General features: G+C 42.6%; 1 protein-coding gene across 1 annotated transcript in view; it reads right to left on the bottom strand.

Moving 5' to 3' along the window:
- The window catches only part of LOC122542423 (fibrillin-1-like), a 598619-nt gene that overhangs the window by 423011 nt on the left and 154982 nt on the right, over nucleotides 1–20626 (bottom strand). Inside the window, exon 8 of the mRNA XM_043680114.1 lies at nucleotides 2094–2219. Within this exon, the coding sequence (XP_043536049.1) occupies nucleotides 2094–2219 (126 nt within the window). The remainder of the gene's footprint in view (nucleotides 1–2093; nucleotides 2220–20626) is intronic.

Below are 20626 nucleotides of genomic sequence, written 5' to 3'. Positions count from 1 at the left end.
ACTTGTAGGTTCCCTTCCAAGCCATGCATTATCCTGACTTGGAACTATATCACCATTATAACAATTTGACTGTTATGGGTCAAGATCATGAAACTCACTTCTTAATGGCACTGTGTTCCTACACTCTGAGGACTGCAACAGTTAAAGGAGGCAGCTTACAACTACATTCCTTGGTGCAATTACATATGGGTAGTAAATACTAGCCTCACCATCAATTCTCATATTCAATGAATAGATTTTTCAAATCATGAGTATGATGCAATACTCACTTGCCTGGATGGATGCAGTTTCAACAACACTCACAAAACTCATCAGTATCCATGATAAATCAGCATTCTTGAATGACAACCTTTCTATTGTCTTCAACATTCATTCTCCACATATTGGTATGTAATGCTTGCAAGATGCACTTCAGCAAAACACCATGGCTCCTTCAATTACCCTTTTGTCTGGGTGAGATCTTCCTGCCCTATCTTCAACAACTGAGGGAAGTGAGGTCAAGATAGGGCTGAGGGAAGTGTCTATGGTTCCCAAATAATGGTTGGGAAGTATGCACAAGATGAGTAGCCCATACCAGAACTGTTCAATATTTGACAGCATGTGGAGCCATGCTTGGAAAAAAGTAGGGCATATAAGAACAAAATGGCTTAGGCTTCCAAAACCAATACAATAACCAAGGCTGGCACTGTCCCACCTCCCTCAAACTTCCATTCAAAACCCTGCAAGGGGTATTAACTCTAGTAACCAAGGCAAGCACATCCAAAAATGAGATGAGAAACACATGTGTGGAAAGAAGGCATGACAAAATCTCAGAACCCAAGAATTGTTCTGCAGTTGAGATCATGTGTGCAGTCAAGTCTGCAATTGTGCTAGTGCACATCATTGGGCCTGACCCCATGCATGAGAACAAACATTATGCAACTATACCAGAGATTTAACTTGTGCTTGTGACAATAAGAGCTTTTTACTAAGACCAGGCTTCGTGTGGAATAGGAGGCCTCTGGTGAAAAGAAGAGTGCACACCATGTCCAAAAAGGGAGGAAGGCCACTCCTCTAAAGCACAAGGTGGCATGGAGAAGACTTGCTCCTCTATGGAAGAGTTGCTGGAATGGCCACTCTGTAGATCCACCCTGATGGGGTGGAGGCCATAGTCATTTTAGTGCAATTGTGTTGGCACCTCTGAAGGTCATTAAGGTGAATATACTTGCTGAAATCAATAATACAAATGCATCATTAAAATTTGACACTTGTAATGTTTTAGGTTAAAAAAAGTAGAAATCTGACTTAACCTTTCTTCTTTAAGTTATCATTATGGTAATTAGAATCCAAACTTAGCACTGTTTAATGACTACTTCATAAATTTACCTTTGTCCTGAAATTACATGATGAAACAAAAATGAAGGAGTTTGAAATTTCTTTCTCTGCCAAATACATTAACCTATTCTATAGCATAATCTCAACAGTTTTGTCTTCTCTTAAATTATTTTCAATTTCAACTATGTACTACATTTCAAGCTTTCAGTTTCCTTTAAAATAAAACTCTTCCAAAACTGAATAGACTAATTACTAGGATTCATCAACTTTTATTTGATTTACTGAACAATCCAACAGATAAATACGTTACTACTAAAATGCAAAATGACATTTAGAATAGAGTAGAATCCCTACAGTGCGGAAACAGGATCCTCGGCCCAACAAGTCCACACCAACCCTCCGAAGAGTAACTCACTCAGACCCATTCTTCTACTCTATTACTCTACATTTACCCCTGACTAATGCACCTACTCTACACATTCCTGAACACTGTGGACAATTTAGCTTGGCCAATTCACCTAACTTTCATATCTTTGGACTGTGGGAGGAAACCGGAGCACCCAGAGGAAACCAACACAAACATGGGGACAATGTGCAAACTCCACACAGACAGTCGCCCAAGGCTGGGATTGAACCCAGGTCCCTGGTGCTGTGAGGCAGCAGTGCTAACCACTGAGCCACCATGCCGGCCCTACCACTGAGTTACCGTGCCGCCCTAAATCTAAAGATTTAATTCTCTACATCTGGCTACTTTATCCATTTAATTCCACATCACTCACCAATGCATCTTGAACCATCTCCAGCAGGGTGGTAGCCATGATGACACTTGCAAAAGTAACTTCCAATTGTGTTTGAGCATTCACCTCCATGGCATATACCAGGAATAGTACTGCACTCGTCAACATCTAATCAATAAAAAAGTTCAATGTTAGTAAAAGAAATTTTATTCATAGTAAAACAAATTTTAAAAAATTAACCTGCTGTATCATTTTAATCTCCTCCCATATAAATATCCAGATTCTTGTGAATGAAAAGTTAACACTAAGTACATAGTGTATAAATATAGTATAAATTCCGGTGACAAGCGGTGTCCCGCAGGGTTCAGTGTTGGGGCCGCAGCTGTTCACGTTATATATTAATGATCTGGATGAAGGGCCTGGTGGCATTCTAGCGAAGTTTGCCGATGATACGAAGTTAGGTGGACAGGCAGGTAGTTTCCAACAATAATCGTGTGTTTTGTTTGCAATGATTAAACAGGCACCGTCTCCAAATGACTGACCTCCCGCCCTCTCTTTCCCCCAACGCTTTCCCTGGAGTTCTACAGAAGGGTGCATCCTCCCTCCCTCCACCCCCGCCTCCCCAGAAAATCTGACCAATATCGTCCTGTACAGGGCAGAGATGGAACCTGTCAAAAAGTTGCAGTAAAACGTTGTGTGTGTATATATATATATGTGTGTGTGTGTGTGTGTGTGTGTGTGTGTGCGCGCGCTATTTGGAGACTTATCCCACAAAGGCAGCACAGCAGCAGTCTTATTGTTGGTGTCCAGTCTGGGTGTGCCGGAGTGGGGCAGGGGCAGTGCTGGACGGGGATGGGGGGGCAGACGGGGATGGAGGGCAGAGTGTTGGGGCCGGGGTCTCGCATGCTGTGTGCTGGTGCAGTCTCCTGAACAGGGAGCAGACTTTAAAAACTCCAAGCCCCAGAGGAAAGGCATTTAATCAATCCACTGAACAAAATAGTGCCCGCCTATTTTGTTCAGATAATCGGGGTTTCCCTGTGCTGAGGGTCTTCATCCTTTGCTCCCTGCCCATTCACCTATCCGTCTAGATACATCTGAAATGACACAATCTTGCCCGCCCTTACCACCTCAGCTGGCAACATGTTCCAGGCAGCCATCACTGTCTGCGTAAGGAACTTTTCACACATATCTCCCTTCAATGTTTCCCCTCTCACTTTGAACTCATGACCCCTAGAAATTGAATCCCCCAATCTGGAAAAAAGTTTCTTGCTATCCACCTCTCATGATTTTGTAGTCCACAATCAGGTCTCCCCTCAGCCTCCATCTTTCTAATGAAAATAATCCTAATCAACTCAAACTCTCTTCAGAGCTAGCGCCCTCCATACCAGGTAACATCCTGGTGAACTTCCTCTGTACACTCTCCAAAGCATCCACGTCCTTTAAATAATGTGACCAGAACTGCATGCAGTATTCCAAATATGGCAAAATCAAAGTCTTAACAACTGTAACATGACCTGCCAACTGCTGTACTCAATACCCCGTCCGATGAAAGAAAGCATGTTGCATGTCGTCTTGACCACTCCACTGACCTGCATTGCCACCTCCAGGGAACAATGGACCTGAACACCCAGATATCTCTGGACATCAATTTTCCCGAGGACTTTTCCATTTACTGTCTAGTTCACTCTTGAATTGGATCTTCCAAAATGTATCAGTTCGCATTTGCCTGGATTGAACTTCATCTGCCATTTTTTTCTGCCCAACTCTCCAAACTATGTATAGTTTGCTGCATTCTCTGACAGTCCCCTTCACAATGTGCTACGCCAGCAATCGTAATGTCATCTGCAAACTTGCTAATCAGACCACCTAATCATTTATGTATACACTGTATCACGATCAGCAGAGGTCCCAGCACGGATCCCTATGGGACACCACTGGTCACAAGTCTCCATTTTAAGAAACTTCCTTCTACTCTCTGTCTTCTATTACAAAGCTAGTTCTCTATCCATTTAGCTTGTACACCCCAGACCTTATGCGACTTCACTTTTTCCACAGCCTACCATGGGGAACCTTCTCAAATGCCTTCCTGAAGTCCATGTTTATGACATCTACAGCTCTTCCTTCATCAATCAACTTTGTCACTTCTTCAAAGAATTCTATTTGGTTCGTAAGAGATGACCTTCCCTGCACAAAACTATGTTGCCTATCACTGATAAGCCCATTTTCTTCCAAATGTAAGCAGATCCTATCCCTCAGTACCTTCGCCAGCAGCTTCCCTACCACTGACGTCAGGCTTACCGGTGTATAATTACTTGGATTATCCCTGCTACCCTTCTTAAACAAGGGGACAACATTGGCATTTTTCCATTCCTCCAGGACCTCACACGTATTCAAGGATGTTGCAAAGATATCTGTTAAGGATCCAGCTATTTCCTCTCTTGCTTCCTTCAGTAACCTGGGACAGATCCCATCCAGATCTGGGGACTTGTCCACCTTAACGCCTTTAAGAATACACAACATTTCTTCCCTCCTTTATGCCGACTTAACTTAGAGTAATCCAACATCTATCTCTAACCTCAACATCGGTCACGTCCCTCTCCTTGGTGAATACCAATGCAAAGTACTCATTAAGTATCTCACCAATTTTCTCTGACTCCATGCATAACTTTAATCCTTTGTCCTTGAGTGGATCAAGCCTTTTTTCTCGTTACCCTCTTGCTCCTTATACATAAATAAAAGGCATTGGGATTTTCCTTAATCTTGTTTGCTAAAGATCTCTCAACAGTTGGTCTGCTACAACTCGACAGTTGTGTCCCTCTGCAACCTCATTCTTTGGAAAATCACTCTATGAAAAACTGCTATTGAAAATCACACTGTAAAAGATGTTAATAGAAAATGGCTATGTCTGTTCAGCGGAAAGTTTGTGTTATCCAAGTAATGTCCACAATTTGTCCATTGAGTTTTATCAATTCGCGCTGACGAAACACGCTTTATAGCAGAATGACCTATATCAAAAAGTATCATTTCGTACTGCTCCACAGTGAACTTTATCTACCATTTATCCACCCAATACATAAACCTTGTAAGTTCTACACTGTCCTCCCCACGGTTTAAAATGCTCCCAAGTTTTTTTATTCTCTGCAAACTTTGAAGTTGTCCTTGCATACTAAGATTGAAATACATTAAAGGGTCCTAACCCTGATCCTTGGAAACTCCATTGAAATAGATCTTCAACAGAAAAATAACCCATTAACCATTTTTACCTACTACTATTCCTCAGCCAAATCTGGATGGATATATGAATAGGAAGGGTTTGGAGGGATATGGGCCGGGTGCTGGCAGGTGGGACTAGATTTGGGTTGGGATGTCTGGTCAGCATGGATGAGTTGGACCAAAGGGTCTGTTTCGGTGCTGTACGATTCTATGACTTCTAATGCTGTCCCTAATATTCTATGAACTTAACAAAGTCTTTCGATTGGCACAGTATTGAACGCTTTTTGGAAGTTAGGGAGTTAATTATGCATAAATCTAAAACAGTTTCAATGCCATTTTCTTCTCATTTGTATTCCAAGGTCAGAGATTAATTTACAATTTGTTGCAAAACCTGCTGATGTGCAAGTTTGAAACAAATTAAACCTGGACTCAAACACTGCAACACATATTTACGGAGTCTCAAAGTTACATTGAATGTAAGAACAGAAGTAAGTCATTCAGCTTAATTTTAACATGGCCGTACTTAACAGGAGCGCAGCTAATGTAGCATGAGGAGTGACGTAAAACACTGTTGATTTAATGATGCACTAAGTCATGAAGTTCTTAATGCCTCATAATCATGAGTTTCCTTGAATTTAAATGAAGCTAACACATAACTCCACAGGAAGAAGGAGTGCAAAAGAAAACTTAGGGGTTTATAAAGCAAAACTGTATCAATGTTTTTAAAAATATTCTTTCATATAACATGAATATTGCTGATAAGGCTATACTATTAGAGAAAGTGAGGATTGCAGATGCTGGAGATCAGAGTCGAGAGTGTGGTGCTGGAAAAGCACAGAAGGCCAGGCAGTATCCGAGGAGCAAGAGAATCGACGTTTTGGGCATAAGCCCTTCATCAGGCTATATTATTGTCCTTCTACGTGGTTCAGGTTGTGGGTTTGGAGGTAATGTTAAAGGAGGAGCAGTGAGTTACTGCATGAATATGGTGCACAATATTATAAGTGAAGGCAACTAATGTTTAGGAGCTTGAAGACATGGGCTTCTTTGCCATCAAGTTTCTGAAATGTTATTGGAGTTGTACTCATTCAGGCAAGTGGACAGTATTCTATCACATTACTGATTTGTGACTTGCGTAGGTACATGCCTTAGGGAGACAGGAGTTGCTTCTTATACAATAACTAGCCTCTGGCCTGTTCGTGTAGCCATAGACTTTATATAGCTGGTCTAGTTCAGGCTTGAATCTGTAGCAAATCCCAAAATGTTGATGACAGGGATGCAGCAATGGCAATGGCATTGACAATTTTTGAAGGTGGTCATTGTCTGGCAGTTGTATGGCCACTTGCCACTAATCCAACTCTGAATGTTGTATCGGTCTTGTTACATACGTCAGTATCTGAAGGGTCACAAATAGTACTGAACATTGACATCGTCAGCGAACATTCCTATCTCTGACTTTGTAATGGAAGGTTGGTCATTGATGAAGCTACTGAAAATGTTTGACCTTATTCTTGTTGAAGGTGGTCTTGTTGAAAGACAGAAAAAGAGCAGGAAGGCAGTGCAGGTGTCCCCTGCAGTCATCTCCCTCCAAAACAGGTATACCACTTTGGATACAGTTGGAGAAGATGGCTCACCAGGGGAAGGCAACAGAGCACCTTGGCTGGTTCTGCTGCACAGAAGGGCGGGATAAAGAGGGGAAGGGCAAAAGTCATAGGATATTCAATTGTAAGGAGAATAAATAGGCGGTTCTGTGGTCAAAAAGCAGATCCCCGAATGGTATGTTGCCTCTCGGGTGCACAGGCCAGGGATGTTTCAGATCAGCTGTAGCACATTCTGAAGGGGGAGGGTGAACAGCCAGCTGTCATGCTGCATACAGGCACCAATGATATAGGTAATACAGAGGAACCTTGAATATCCAAAAGACATAGATGGGGACTATTTTGTTTGGATTATCGGAAATTTGGATAATCCCCAGATAATCGAATACCGTACAATCAAAGCCCCTCTGTAAACAGGATGAAGTCCTACAAGCAGAATTTAGAGAGTTACAAGCCTACAAGCTCTGAGGTAGTAATCTCAGGATTTCTACCAGCACTAGTCAGAGTAGAATAGGCAGGAAGAATGAGTGGCTTGAGAGACAGTGGACATCAAGGAGGTAGTAACTAAAGCTTGTAAGGAACAAGATAATGAAGTCAGCGTGACTAAGGGGAAGAATAGGAAGGGAGCAGATGATGAACGTAAAGGGACAGATAGTCTGAGATGCATTTGCTTTAATGTGAGAAGTATAGTAGGTAAGGTAGATGAACTTTAGGGTTTGGATTAGTACCTAGGAACATGATATTATTGCTATTACTAAGACTTGGTTGAGGGAAGGGCAAGAGTGGCAACTAAATATTCCAGGATATAGATGCTTCAAGCGGGATAGAGAGGGAGGGAAAAGGGGTGGAGGAGTTGCATTACCGGTCTGAGAGGATATCACAGCCATGCTGAAGAAGGGCATTATGGAGGATTTGAGCAGTGAGGCAATATGAGCAAAGCTTAGAAATAGGAAGGGTGCAGTAACAATGTTGGGACTGTACTACGGGGCATCCCCACAGAGAGGTACAGGTACAAATATGTAAACAGATTATGGAAAGATGTAGGAGCAACAGGGTGGTGATGATGGGAGGTATTAACTTTCCCAAATCTGACTGGGATTCATTTCGTATCAGAGGTTTAGATGGAACAGAATTTCTAAGGAGCCAGCAGGAAGATTTTATAGAGTAATATGTCAAATAGTCTAACTCAGGAAGGGGGTCGAGAGTGTGGTGCTGGAAAAGCTCAGCTGGTCAGGCAGCATCGAGGAGCAGAATTAACGTTGCGTGCATAAGCCCTCCATCTGGCTGCTTTTCAAGCACCAAACTCTCAACTCTGATCTCCAACATCTGCAATCCAAACTTCCAACTCAGGAAGGGGCCATACTGAACTTGGTGTTGGGGAAGGAGCCTGGCCAGGTGGTTGAGGTTTTGGTAGGGGATTATTTTGGGAATAGTGATCACAATTCCGTAAGTTTTAGAATGCTCATGGACAAAGATGAGAGTGGTCCTAAAGGAAGAGTGCTAAATTGGGGGAAGGCCAACCATAGCAAAATTTGGATAGGGAGCAGCTGCTTGAGGGAGGTTTTTGAAGAGAGGTTGGTTAGAGTGCAGAACAGACATATCCCCTGTGAAAATGAAGGATAGAAGAGGCAGCTAAGGGAACCATAGATAAAAGGTGAAATTGTGAGACTAGCTAAGAGGAAAAAGGAAGCATACGTAAGGTCTAGGCGACTGAAACCAGACAAAGCTTTGGAAGAATATCAGGAATGTAGGACCAATCTGAAACAAGGGATTAAGAGGGCTAAAAGGGGTCATGAAATATCTTTAGCAAACAGGGTTAAGTAAAATCCCAAAGCCTTTTATTCAAATATAAGGCACAACAGTGTAACTAAAAAAAGGGTTGGCCTACTTAAGGATAAAGGAGGAAAGTTGTGGTGAAGTGAGAGAAAATGGCTGATATTCTTAAGGAGTACTTTGCATCGGTTTTCACGGAGGAGAGGGATGTGATGGATGTTAAGGTTAGGGATAGATGTTTGATTACATCAGGTCAGTTGGCATAAGCAGGGAGGAAGTGTTGGATATTCTAAAAGGCATTAAGGGGGAAAGTACTCAGGTCAGGATGGGTTCTATCCCAAGTTATTGAGGAAAGTGAGAGAGGAAATAGGTGGTGCCTTAACAGATGTCTTTGCAGCATTCTTGAACAAGGGTGAGATCCTGGAGGACTGGAGAATTGCTAATGTTGTCCTCTTATTTAAGAAGAGTAGCAAGGATAATCCAGGTAATTACAGACCAGTGATCTTGACGTCAGTGGTAAGGAAGCTGCTGGAGAAGATATTGAAGGATAGGATAGAACATAGAACATAGAAGAATACAGCGCAGTACAGGCCCTTTGGCCCTCGATGTTGCGCCGATCCAAGCCCACCTAACCTACACTAGCCCACTATCCTCCATATGCCTATCCAATGCCCGCTTAAATGTCCATAATGAGGGAGAGTCTACCACTGCTACTGGCAGGGCATTCCACGAACTCACGACTCGCTGAGTAAAGAACCTACCCCTAACATCTGTCCTATACCTACTCCCCCTTAATTTAAAGCTATGCCCCATTGGCTGGGCAAGAGGAGGCAGATTGTAGTAGTGGAAGAGAGTTTCTTAAAATGGATCTACTTACATTTGGGAGAAAATGGGCTTATCAGTGACAGGCAACATGGTTTTGTGCAGGGAAGATCATCTTACCAACTTAACAGAATATTTTGAGGAAGTGACAAAGTTGATTGATGAGGAAAGGGTTGTAGATGTCATATACATGGACTTTAGTAAGGTGTATGATAAGGCTCCCCATGGTAGGCTTATGGAGAAAGTGAAGTCGCATGGAGTCTAGGGTGTACTAGCTAGATGGATAGAGAACTGGCTGGGCAAGAAGAGGCAGATTGTAGTAGTGGAAGAGAGTTTCTTAAAATGGAGACCTGTGACCAGTGGTCTTAGAAAGTTTACAGATGACACGAAGATTGATGGAGTAGCAGATAGTGAAGGAAACTGTTAGAGAATGCAGAGAATATAGTTAGATTGCAGAGTTGGACAGACAAATGGCAGATTGAATTCAATCTGGGTAAATGCAAGGTTCAAGCATTTTGGAAGATCTAATTCAAGAGTGAACTATACAGTAAATGGAAAAACCCATGGGAAAATTGAGGTACAGAGAGATCTGGATGTCTTGGTTCACTGTACCCTGAAGGGCGCAACGCAGGTCAGTGGAATGGTCAAGAGGCATACAACATGCTTTCCTTCATCAGACAATGTATTGAGTACAAGAGTTGGCAGGTCATGTTATAGTTGTATAGCACTTTGGTTTTGCCACTTTTGGAATACTGGGTACAGTTCTGGTCGCCACATTATCAAAAGGATGTGGATGCTTTTGAAAGCTTGCAGAGGAGGTTCACTAGGATATTGCCTGGTATGGAGGGTGACAGCTATGAAGAGAGATGAGGATTATTTTCTTTAGAAAGACAGACGTTGAGCGGGGACCTGATTGAGGTCTACAAAATCATGAGAGGTATAGACAGGGTGGATAGCAAGAAGCTTTTTCCCCAGAGTGGGGGACTCAATTACAAGGGGTCATGAGTTCAAGGTGAGGGGGAAAAGTTTAAGGGAGATAGGCATAAAAAGTTCTTTACGCAGAGGGTTGTGGGTGCCTGGAACGCATTGCCAGCAGGGGTGGTAGAGGCGGGCATGATAGCATCATTTAAGATGTATCCTGACAGATACATGAATGGGCCAGGAGCAGAGGGATACAGATCCTCAGAAAATAGGCGACAGGTTTAGATTGAGGATCTGGGGTCGGTGCAGGCTTGGAGGTCCGAAGGGCCTCTTCCTGTGTTATAATTTTCTATGTTCTTGTTCTTGCAACTATTCTGACGAATTCCTGAAGTGACGGTATAAGACTGAGATGATTGATGCCCAATAACCAGAACTATATTGCTTTTCTCTTTGTGTGATTTCAATCAGCGAAGTTTCCTTCCAGATTCTCATTGAAAACAAATGCTACAATGGTGCGTTGAGGTGTCATTTGTTCCTATTTCCTAGCAGCTTCATAAGTACACAAAACAGTCATCTTGGAGAAGCCGTGTGACCCAGGGAGACTGTCAAAGAAGGGAATTTATGATGTTAGCAGTGCTGGGTGCCAAAATAAAAAGGTCTTTCCTTTCTCTCAGTCAAATTGCCAGTACAAATCTCCATTTTCCAGTTCTCTTCAGTTCTGAAAAGGAATTGAAATGCTAATGCTGTTTCTCTCTACAACTTCTTTCAGAACTGGTAAGGACTTGGAGGCCTTCGTTATGGGGAGTAGATGTGTACAGGAAATTGATGAAGATAAGATGTTGGAGGCCAAGGGAACCAAAGTCATGGAGGAGGTGGAGGGCGTGGATGGTATCCTGAACGTAGGTGGCGAGTTCCTGGACGAAGGGGGACAGGACGGTGTCAAGGTATGTAGAGATAAGTTTGGTAAGGCAGGAGCAGGCTGAGACATTGGGTCAACCTGATGAAGGGCTTATGCCAGAAACATCCACTCTCCTGCTCCTCGGATCCTGCCTGACTGGTGGTAGCTGCAGATATCCTTATAACATTTACAAAGTATTTAGATATGCACTTACAATGCAAAGAATACAAAGCTATGGGCCAAGTAAAATAGTTAGGTGATTATGTTTGACAAGCGCAAACTTGATTGCCTGAAGGAGCTTTGTCTGTGCTGTGGACCTCTATGACTCCACATCTTACATCAAATTTCTTTGAGAATACTTTGTTCGCTTATGTGGATTTATTTGTTTCCTTTTACTTACACATCCTTTGAAGATCACTTATGGTACAGTGGTTCATATATGATTGAAAACTCCAGCTTTCTAGTAACAGTCTAATGTTCTTAATGGCCAATTTTCTTGTTGTGTTCAATATTTTTTAGTTCTCTAGTCTCACTCTTTCGCACGTGAAATCAAATATCTCAATAGGCACACTTCATCTTTAATTTTCACTTTTAACTTTTATTTTAGATTCAAAATTAAGTTACAATGTTTATTGTAGAAGTCAATTAATTTATCTATAGTGATTGAAGCTATATCACATGAATAATTTTCATTTCGTTACAACCATGCATGATAGTTGAGTCAAAGAGTTGTAGATTCAAGTGACACTTTAGAACTTGAGAACAAAAAATTGACACTTCAGTAAGTACTGAAGTGTCTATTAGATGAAGTAATCTGGTCTGCCCTCCCAGGTAGACGCAAAAGATTCAAAGGCGCTATTTCAATGAGCTGTAGAGCTATTCTTGATGAGTTAATAAATATTTATCCTGCACAAAAAATATAAAAACTCCTTGTTGTGATCACACTGCTTTTAGTATGACCGTGCTGATGAAATTTGTCTATTGCATCTCTTTTTTATAAGTGACTACTTTTAAAGTATTTAACTGACTGTAAGTGTTTTTGAGATGTTCTGTGACATTGAAAGGTTGAAACACTCCAGTCCTTTTCATTTCACTCATTAATAATCTTTAGTGACATGTATAAAGTGACTCCCCATGTTTTACACACATATTAATAATTTTCCTGAAGGAAAATATATTCACAAAGCTTTCTTTTCAAATTTTCATTGCACATAGAACAGAATACGAGAATGAAAAATAGCTAAGATGGATTGTTTTTGCACAATGAAGGAATTAAGGGTTAAGGTGAGAGGACAGGCCGAATGGCCTGTTTCCACGCTGTAGGGATTCCATGATTGCATTACATCAGGGTAATAGAACATAATGCAGGATATAATGTTACAGCTACAGAGAAGGTGCAAAGAAAGATCAACTCTAACATATGTGAAGTCTGTTCCTAAGTCTGATTACAGTGGAGAAGAAGCTGTTGGTTTTTCAAAATTTTGTATCTTCTGCCCATGGAAGGGGGTGGAAGAGAGGATAAGTCGGATTGGAAGTTGGTTGCATTCCTGAGGCAGCAGAAATGCATACGGAGTCATAGAATCATAGAAGCCCGACAGTGTGGAAACAGGCCATTTGGCGGAACAAGTACACACTGGCCCTCCGAAGAGTATCCCACCCAGACCCATTCCCCTACCCTATTACTTTACATTTCCCCTGACTTATGCACCTAACCATGGAAGGAAGGCTGGTTTTCATGATGGACTAGGCTACAGTCTAATGCAGACCAGTTGCCATACCAAGTGGTGATGCATCTAGATAGGATGCTTTCTGTGATGCATCTATAAAAATTGTTAAAAATCATTGTGGACATATCAAATTACCCAAAAAGATTGTCTTTCTCTCTGCCTCACGAGTAATTAAAGACCCTGCCTTCAGACGTAGAGTGTTCCAAAGTCTCTCAACTCTGAGAAAAAATCTCTACCTAAAACAGTGACCTCTAATTTTAAAACATTAGATTAGATTATTTTAGATTAGATTACATTACAGCGTGGAAACAGGCCCTTCGGCCCAACAAGTCCACACCGACCCGCCGAAGCGCAACCCACCCATACCCCTACATTTACCCTTTACCTAACACTACGGGCAATTTAGCATGGCCAATTCACCTGACCTGCACATCTTTGGACTCGGGAGGAAACCGGAGCACCCGGAGGAAACCCACGCAGACACGGGGAGAACGTGCAAACTCCACACAGTCAGTCGCCTGAGGCGGGAATTGAACCCAGGTCTCAGGCGCTGTGAGGCAGCAGTGCTAACCACTGTGCCACCGTGCCGCCCACATTGGTCCCTTGTTCTACATGTCCACAAGAAGAAACACCATTTTCACATTCAGCTTGTCACAATCCAAACTATCCACCTAAGACAACATACTCATTCTGAGTATCAATATTGTAAGCCTCCTCTGAATCACTTCTAATGCATTTAAATTCCTCTTTAAATACGGAGATCAAAACTGCACGCAGTAATCAAGGTGAAGTCTCATCAATGCCTTGCATAACAGAAGCATAGCATCGTCACTTTTATACTCAATTCCTCTCAAAGTAAAGGACAGCATCCCATTAGCCTTCTTGACTAGTAACTTGGTTATGTGTTTCCATACTTTCTGTGACTCATTCATCAAAACATCTAGATTCCCCTGCAATTCAAAATTCTGCAGTCCTTCTCCATTTAAATAGTACTCTGCTTCCCAGTTTTCCAAAGCGAATGCTGGGGCTGTCATTGGTTATTTTTGCTGCAATGTCATGGGGCAGCTCACAATGGCAACCATAGTGAGCAAACTGTAATCCAATTTACAGCAGACAAACTTTAGAAACTAATTAGGGACCAGTGACAGAAGTGGAGCAGAAGTCCCCAAAATGGACTTTTCTCCTAAACTGAGCTGCTGATCATAGCAGCAAGATTACCAATTGAACGATGTACTGGAAACCCAATGTACTGTCGAACAATGGATTACTGTTGAACAACCCAGCACTAATTAACCAAAAGCATACATGGGGAGGGAGTATGTGCCAGTATGTTAATGTTAAATGAAAAATATAAAAAAGACATTTTACTTGAAATTAGTCTTTGGCCTTGCCTTTCATTGTAGCATCATTGTGGAATGTACGAATAAATTATTACCTGCCTCGAGCTCGAATGTCTCCTGAGAAATTATTATCTCCGTAAGACTCGTTCCTACAGTTTTTGGCACTGTGAGCAGGATGTTCTGCCTGATACTGACACACCGCGGACTATGGGGTGGTTGAATATTTTGATTACCACCCTTTAGATAGTGTGTATGCATGTCTCAGAACACAAAAAAGGAGAAATACAGAGAAAACAGAGTTAGAGAGTGAGGTAATTTAAAGACGCGTGTAAAAATATCAGGGTACAAGAAACCACAATGGCATGAAGGACTGCGCAAAACCAAAAAAACGAGGCACGAAGGACTGCGCAAAACCAAAACTACCGGGCTAAAGCAAACCACCGGGGGACGAAGGAATACACAAAAAGTACCCCGGTAAAAGAATCCGCTGGGGTGCAAAGGAGTGCACAAAAAAAAGTCGAGGTATCAAGAGGCAGACAGTGTACAGTTACTTGGACAAACTACCAGTGAGAGAGAGAGAGAGACACTAATTTATGGGTATCGCATTAGCCTTTTGTGGTCTGATTTGAATGCATCTTTGCTCGTTCGTTGTTACATGTTGTCTTGTGTGTTTTGTTCTCTGCAGCTCGAGAACTGGGGATATTTTGAGTTTAGTTTGTATTTTTGGGAACGTATGATGATTTGAAATTACAGTGCGTACATCTGTATTAAGTTTGGATCATGCATGATTAAAGTGGTGTCACTTTAAGGGAACGAGTCTTGGTTGTGTAAAAAACCAGCTAGGAAATGTTGATTTAGAATTTGTGTCTTAAAGTATGGTAAAAATTTCTTAGAATTTGTCACAGTTGATTCAAGTAAATGGAAAGTCAAAAAAGACATAATTGATTTTTTTCTCCTTAAATTGTCTCAAAATAAAGGCCTGTGCTAATAAATTCGCATAGGAGAGGCAACAGAACTGTCTTAAACATAAACAAAGGTAAACAGGAGGCAGTGGCAGATAAGAGTGGAGATGATAAGAATAGCTGGTGTCCCAATAGGTCAATCCTGCAGATAGTGTTTGAAAAGAACAAAGCACTAATTAAAGAGATGACCCAAAATCATGACTAGTGAGGGGAGTGAATTAGAACAGAAGGCTTGGTGGTTGGGCCAGGAAAAGAACCAGACACAGAAAGAGTTAATTACCTTAGCAGCTCTTTTTAAACAAAATGCTGCACAAACAGCAGGAAAAAAATTAAGACAGCTGCAGTGGCAGCCAAAAGAGAACAAGCTAAGAGTCTTCCAAAAGGAGTCATGTTTCTACCTCAGCCATCAACACCACCGAAGTCAGAAATGCCTGAAAACTCTTGGCGGTATACAAGAGACGAGGGCAATGATGGTTCCAATTATTGCAACCTAGACTCTGAACACACAATGCTTGAACACTATGAGAATGACAGGTATGAAGATGTGGACAGACCACCCTCAGTATTCCATGGCCTGATTCGCACTCCACGAATCTCCGAGAGAGAATTACGAAGTAAAAGATGGAAACATGCTCCCCCCAACCGACCAGGGTGGGGGGGTTGGGGGGGGGGGGAGAGGTGGAGAGACAAGCATTACTAGGCGCCCTCTCAAAGCCCATGAGAAACTTTGCCAATATAGATTTCTGGAAAAATTGAAACAGCTCGCTGAAGGGCACAAAATGACCCTTGACAGCCTACAAGTCGTTACAAAAGCCAAAATCCTGAGGGCAGTGTGGGAAAGTGTAGTAGCACCTTTTAAAGACCACACTTTGATTACAGAAAATACAGGACAAGCAACAGCCCAGAAATGGAAACAGTTCTGGCAAGCTTGTGCCCTTGCCTTTGGCAAACCTACTCCAAAGTGGCCAAAAGTGACCATGATCAGTCAGAAAAAAGGGGAATCGGTAGACGATTAAGCCAAACGCAAGTCTGAGGCAGATAGAGAAAGTGGGGGCATCCACAACCACCAACAGAATGAACAAGACGTTCTCCAACAATTTAAAGATGGATTGGGACCACACTTGAAAACAGCAATTAACCTAGGGTCGCCAGTCAGGAATAACTTTTAGGAAGTACCCAATTGGACTATGAATGCAGAAAATAACCATGGGAATATTAAGAAACTGGCAGCATGTTACATGTTATTACATGAAACATACACAGACAGGCAGCGTGTATGAAAGAGCAAAAGGAGGGAATGTGTTTCATGTGCAATAAGGACAGGCACTTCGCCAAGAACTGCCCCAATAAGAAATGTGACAACTGTGGAAATCTAAGACACAAAAAAGGAGACAATTGATTCCAACATGGAGGCAAGGAGGAACAAGAATTTAAATATACATTGGCCTCTGCACCAGTACTACTGCTCCCTGACCTGAAACTGCACCTTTGCTGCAGTGAAAGCAATGGCTATCTATCTACAGTAATATTACAGAGTCACAGAGACAAGTTCCGATCTGTGGGATACTATTCAGGGAAAATGGTCCCGGTCATGATGGTTTGTTAGTCATCCTATGTGCTACTGGGCACTAACAATATCCTCCCCCTTGAAACAACTGCGGATGGTAATACTACACTCCCAAAGTTTGTGAGAAGATTTGTAGCTCGGGTGCTCGTTGCTGTGGTTCTGTTCGCCGAGCTGGAAGTTTTTATTTCCTCCAGCATTTATAGTGGCCTGTCCCTGCCGCTTCCGGTTGTCAGTTTCAGCTGTCCGCTGTAGTGGCCGGTATATTGGGTCCAGGTCGATGTGTTTGTTGATGGAGTTTGTGGATGAGTGCCATGCTTCTAGGAATTCCCTGGCTGTTCTTTGTTTCGCTTGCCCTATAATGGTAGTGTTGTCCCAGTCAAATTCATGTTGCTTGTCGTCTGCGTGTGTGGCTACTAGGTATAGCTGGTCGTGTCGTTTCGTGGCTAGTTGATGTTCGTGGATGCGGATCATTATCTGTCTTCCTGTTTGCCCTGCATAGTGTTTAGTGCAGTCCTTGCATGGGATTTTGTACACTACATTAGTTTTGCTCATGCTGGGTATCGGGTCCTTCGTTCTGGTGAGTTGTTGTCTGAGAGTGGCTGTTGGTTTGTGTGCTGTTACAGCACACTATATAGTAGCCACACACGCAGACGACAGCAACATGAATTTGACTGGGACAACACTACCATTATAGGGCAAGCAAAACAAAGAACAGCCAGGGAATTCCTAGAAGCATGGCACTCATCAACAAACACATAGACTTGGACCCAATATACCGGCCACTACAGCGGACAGCTGAAACTGACAACCGGAAGCGGCAGGGACAGGCCACTATAAATGCTGGAAGAAACGCCACAGAAGCGCTTCACAGGAGGCTCCCAAGCACTGAGGATGTCACCTAGACAGGGGACGAAACGTTTGCAACAAAAACTTCCAGCTCGGCGAACAGAACCACAGCAACTACACTCCCAACTTAGTATAGTCCAGCTTTAGAAGCTAACAGGTGTTACGGACAATCGGTGAGACAAGTGGAAATCCACAGTGTTGCCAGGAGATAAGCATATTGAAGTGGTTAAAGACAATCAAGAGAACTCAACAAGCTACTGAATCAGGAAGGAAAGGATTGTATCTCCCTCATGGAGCAGGAAGAGAGACAAGATCGAGTTAAGGAATAGCCATGAGAGGGGCCAGATGTAAAATGCTTGTTTGTAGATGGAGCATGGAAGTATTAAAATGGTGAGGCCCGTATTGGGTGGGCCATGGTTAATTTTAAACAGAAATTTTTGACTGGAAGGATAGATGGATGTCACTCTGCACAAGCAGCTGAAGTAAAAGCACTTACTGCTGCCCTCCAGCTAGGTAAAGAACAAAGGGTTAACATCAACACAGATAGTAAATATGCCTTTAGTGTGGTCCACGACGGCATGATGGCACGGGCAAAGCAAGGCCATATTACATAGAACATAGAACAATACAGCACAGAACAGGCCCTTCGGCCCACGATGTTGTGCCGAACATTTGTCCTAGCAAATTGCCCAAATCAAAATGAAACCCGAGTCAAGAACCTAGTGGAAGCAACTATTGAATTAAAAGGGAACATAGAACATTACAGCGCATTGTACGCCATTTGGTCCTCGAGGCTACGTCGACCTGTGAAACCAATCTGAAGCTCATCCAACTTAAACCATTCCATTTTCATCCATATGTTCATCCAATGAGCATTTAAATGCCTTTAACATTGACGAGTCTACGACTCTTGCAGGCAAGGCATTCCATGCCCCTATTACTCTCTGAGTAAAGGAACTACCTCTGACATCTTTCCTATATCACCCCTCAATTTAAAGCTACATCCCCTTGTCCTGGCCATTACCATCTGAGGAGAAAGGCTCTCACTGTCCACCCTATGTAACCCTCTGATTATCTTATATGTCTCAATTAAGTCATCTCTCAACCTTCTTCTCTCTAATGAAAACAGCCTCAAGTCCCTCATTCTTTTCTCATAAGACCTTCCCTCCATACCAGGCAAAATCGTACTAAATCTCCTCTGAACCCTTTCCAAAGCTTCCACATCCTTCACATAATGCGGTGTCCAGAGCTGTTTGCAATACTCCAAGTGCGTCCGCACCACTGTATTGTACAGCTGTAACATGACATTGTGGCTCCGAAACTCAATCCCTCCACCAATAAAAGCCAATACAGTGTATGTTTTTTTAACAACCCTATCAACCTGGGTGGCAACTTTCAGGGATTTATGCACATGGACACCCAGATCTCGCTGCTCATCTACACTACCAAAAATCTTACCATTGGTCCAGTTCTCTGTATTCCTATTACTCCTTCCAAAGTGATGTACCACAAGGGTCTATTTTGGGGTCACTGCTATTTGTCATTTTTATAAATGAACTGGATGACGGTGTAGAAGGATGGGTTAGTAAATTTGTAGGTGACACTAATGTCAGTGGAGCTGTGGATTGTGAGTAAGGCTCACTGCTCTATAATTACCAGGGCTGTCTCTACCCCCCTTCTTGAATAAGGGGGCAACATTTGCCATCCTGCAGTCTTCTGGCATTATTCTGGCACTATGTTTAAATAGACAATGATGACAAAGGTTAAAGCCAAAGGCTCTGCAATCTCCTCACTAGTTTCCCAGAGAATCCTAGGATAAATCCCATCCAGCCCAGGGAACTTATCTATTTTCATACTTTCCAGAATTGTTAACACGTCCTTTTTGTGAACCTCAACACCGTCTAGTCTAGTAGCCTGTATCTCAGTATTCTCCTCAACAAAAATGTATTTTTCCATTGTGAATACTGACAAAAAATATTCATTTAGCGTTTCTCCTATCTCCTCTGACTCCACACACAACTTCCCACAACTGCCCTTGATTGGTCCTAATCTAACTCTAGTTATTCTTTTATTCCTGACATACCTAAAGAAAGCTTTAGGGCTTTCCTTGGTCCTAGCTGCCAATGATTTCTCATGTCCCCTTCTGGCTCTTCTTAGCTCTCTCTTGAGGTCTTTCCTGGCTAACTTGAAACTCTTAAGTGCCCTAACTGAGCCTTCACATCTCATCCTCATATAAGCATTCTTCTTCTTCTTGACATGAGATTCAACTTCTTTAGTAAACCACGGCTCACTCGCTCAACCACTTCCTCTCTTTCTGACAGGTACATACTTATCAAGGACATGCAGCAGCTGTTCCTTGAATAAACTCCACATTTCAATTGTGCCCATCCTCTACGGTTTCCTTCCCCATCCTATGCATCCTAAACCTTGCCTAATTGCATGATAACTGCCTTTCCCCAGTTATAACTCTTGCCCTGCGGTATATACCTATCCCTTTCCATCGCTAAAGTAAACGTAACTGAATTGTGGTCACAATCACCAAAGTGCTCACTGACCTCCAAATCTAATATCTGGTCTGGTTCATTAGCCAGTATCAAATCTAATGTAGCCTCACGGAGAAAGTGAGGGCTGCAGATGCTGGAGATCAGAGCTGAAAATTTGTTGCTGGAAAAGCGCAGCAGGTCAGGCAGCATCCAAGGAACAGGAGAATCGACTTTTTCGGGCATAAGCCCTTCTTCAGGAATGAGGAAAGTGTGTCCAGCGGGCTAAGATAAAAGGTAGGGAGGAGGGACTTGGGGGAAGGGGAGTTGGAAATGCGATAGGTGGAGGGAGGTCAAGGTGAGGGTGATAGGCCGGAGTGGGGTGGGGGCGGAGAGGTCAGGAAGAAGATTGCAGGTTAGGAAGGCGGTGC

The sequence above is a fragment of the Chiloscyllium plagiosum genome, chromosome 40, assembly GCF_004010195.1.
Source record: "Chiloscyllium plagiosum isolate BGI_BamShark_2017 chromosome 40, ASM401019v2, whole genome shotgun sequence".
Classification (NCBI taxonomy): Eukaryota; Metazoa; Chordata; class Chondrichthyes; order Orectolobiformes; family Hemiscylliidae; genus Chiloscyllium; species Chiloscyllium plagiosum.
This window is presented reverse-complemented; position numbering and strand designations above follow the sequence as displayed.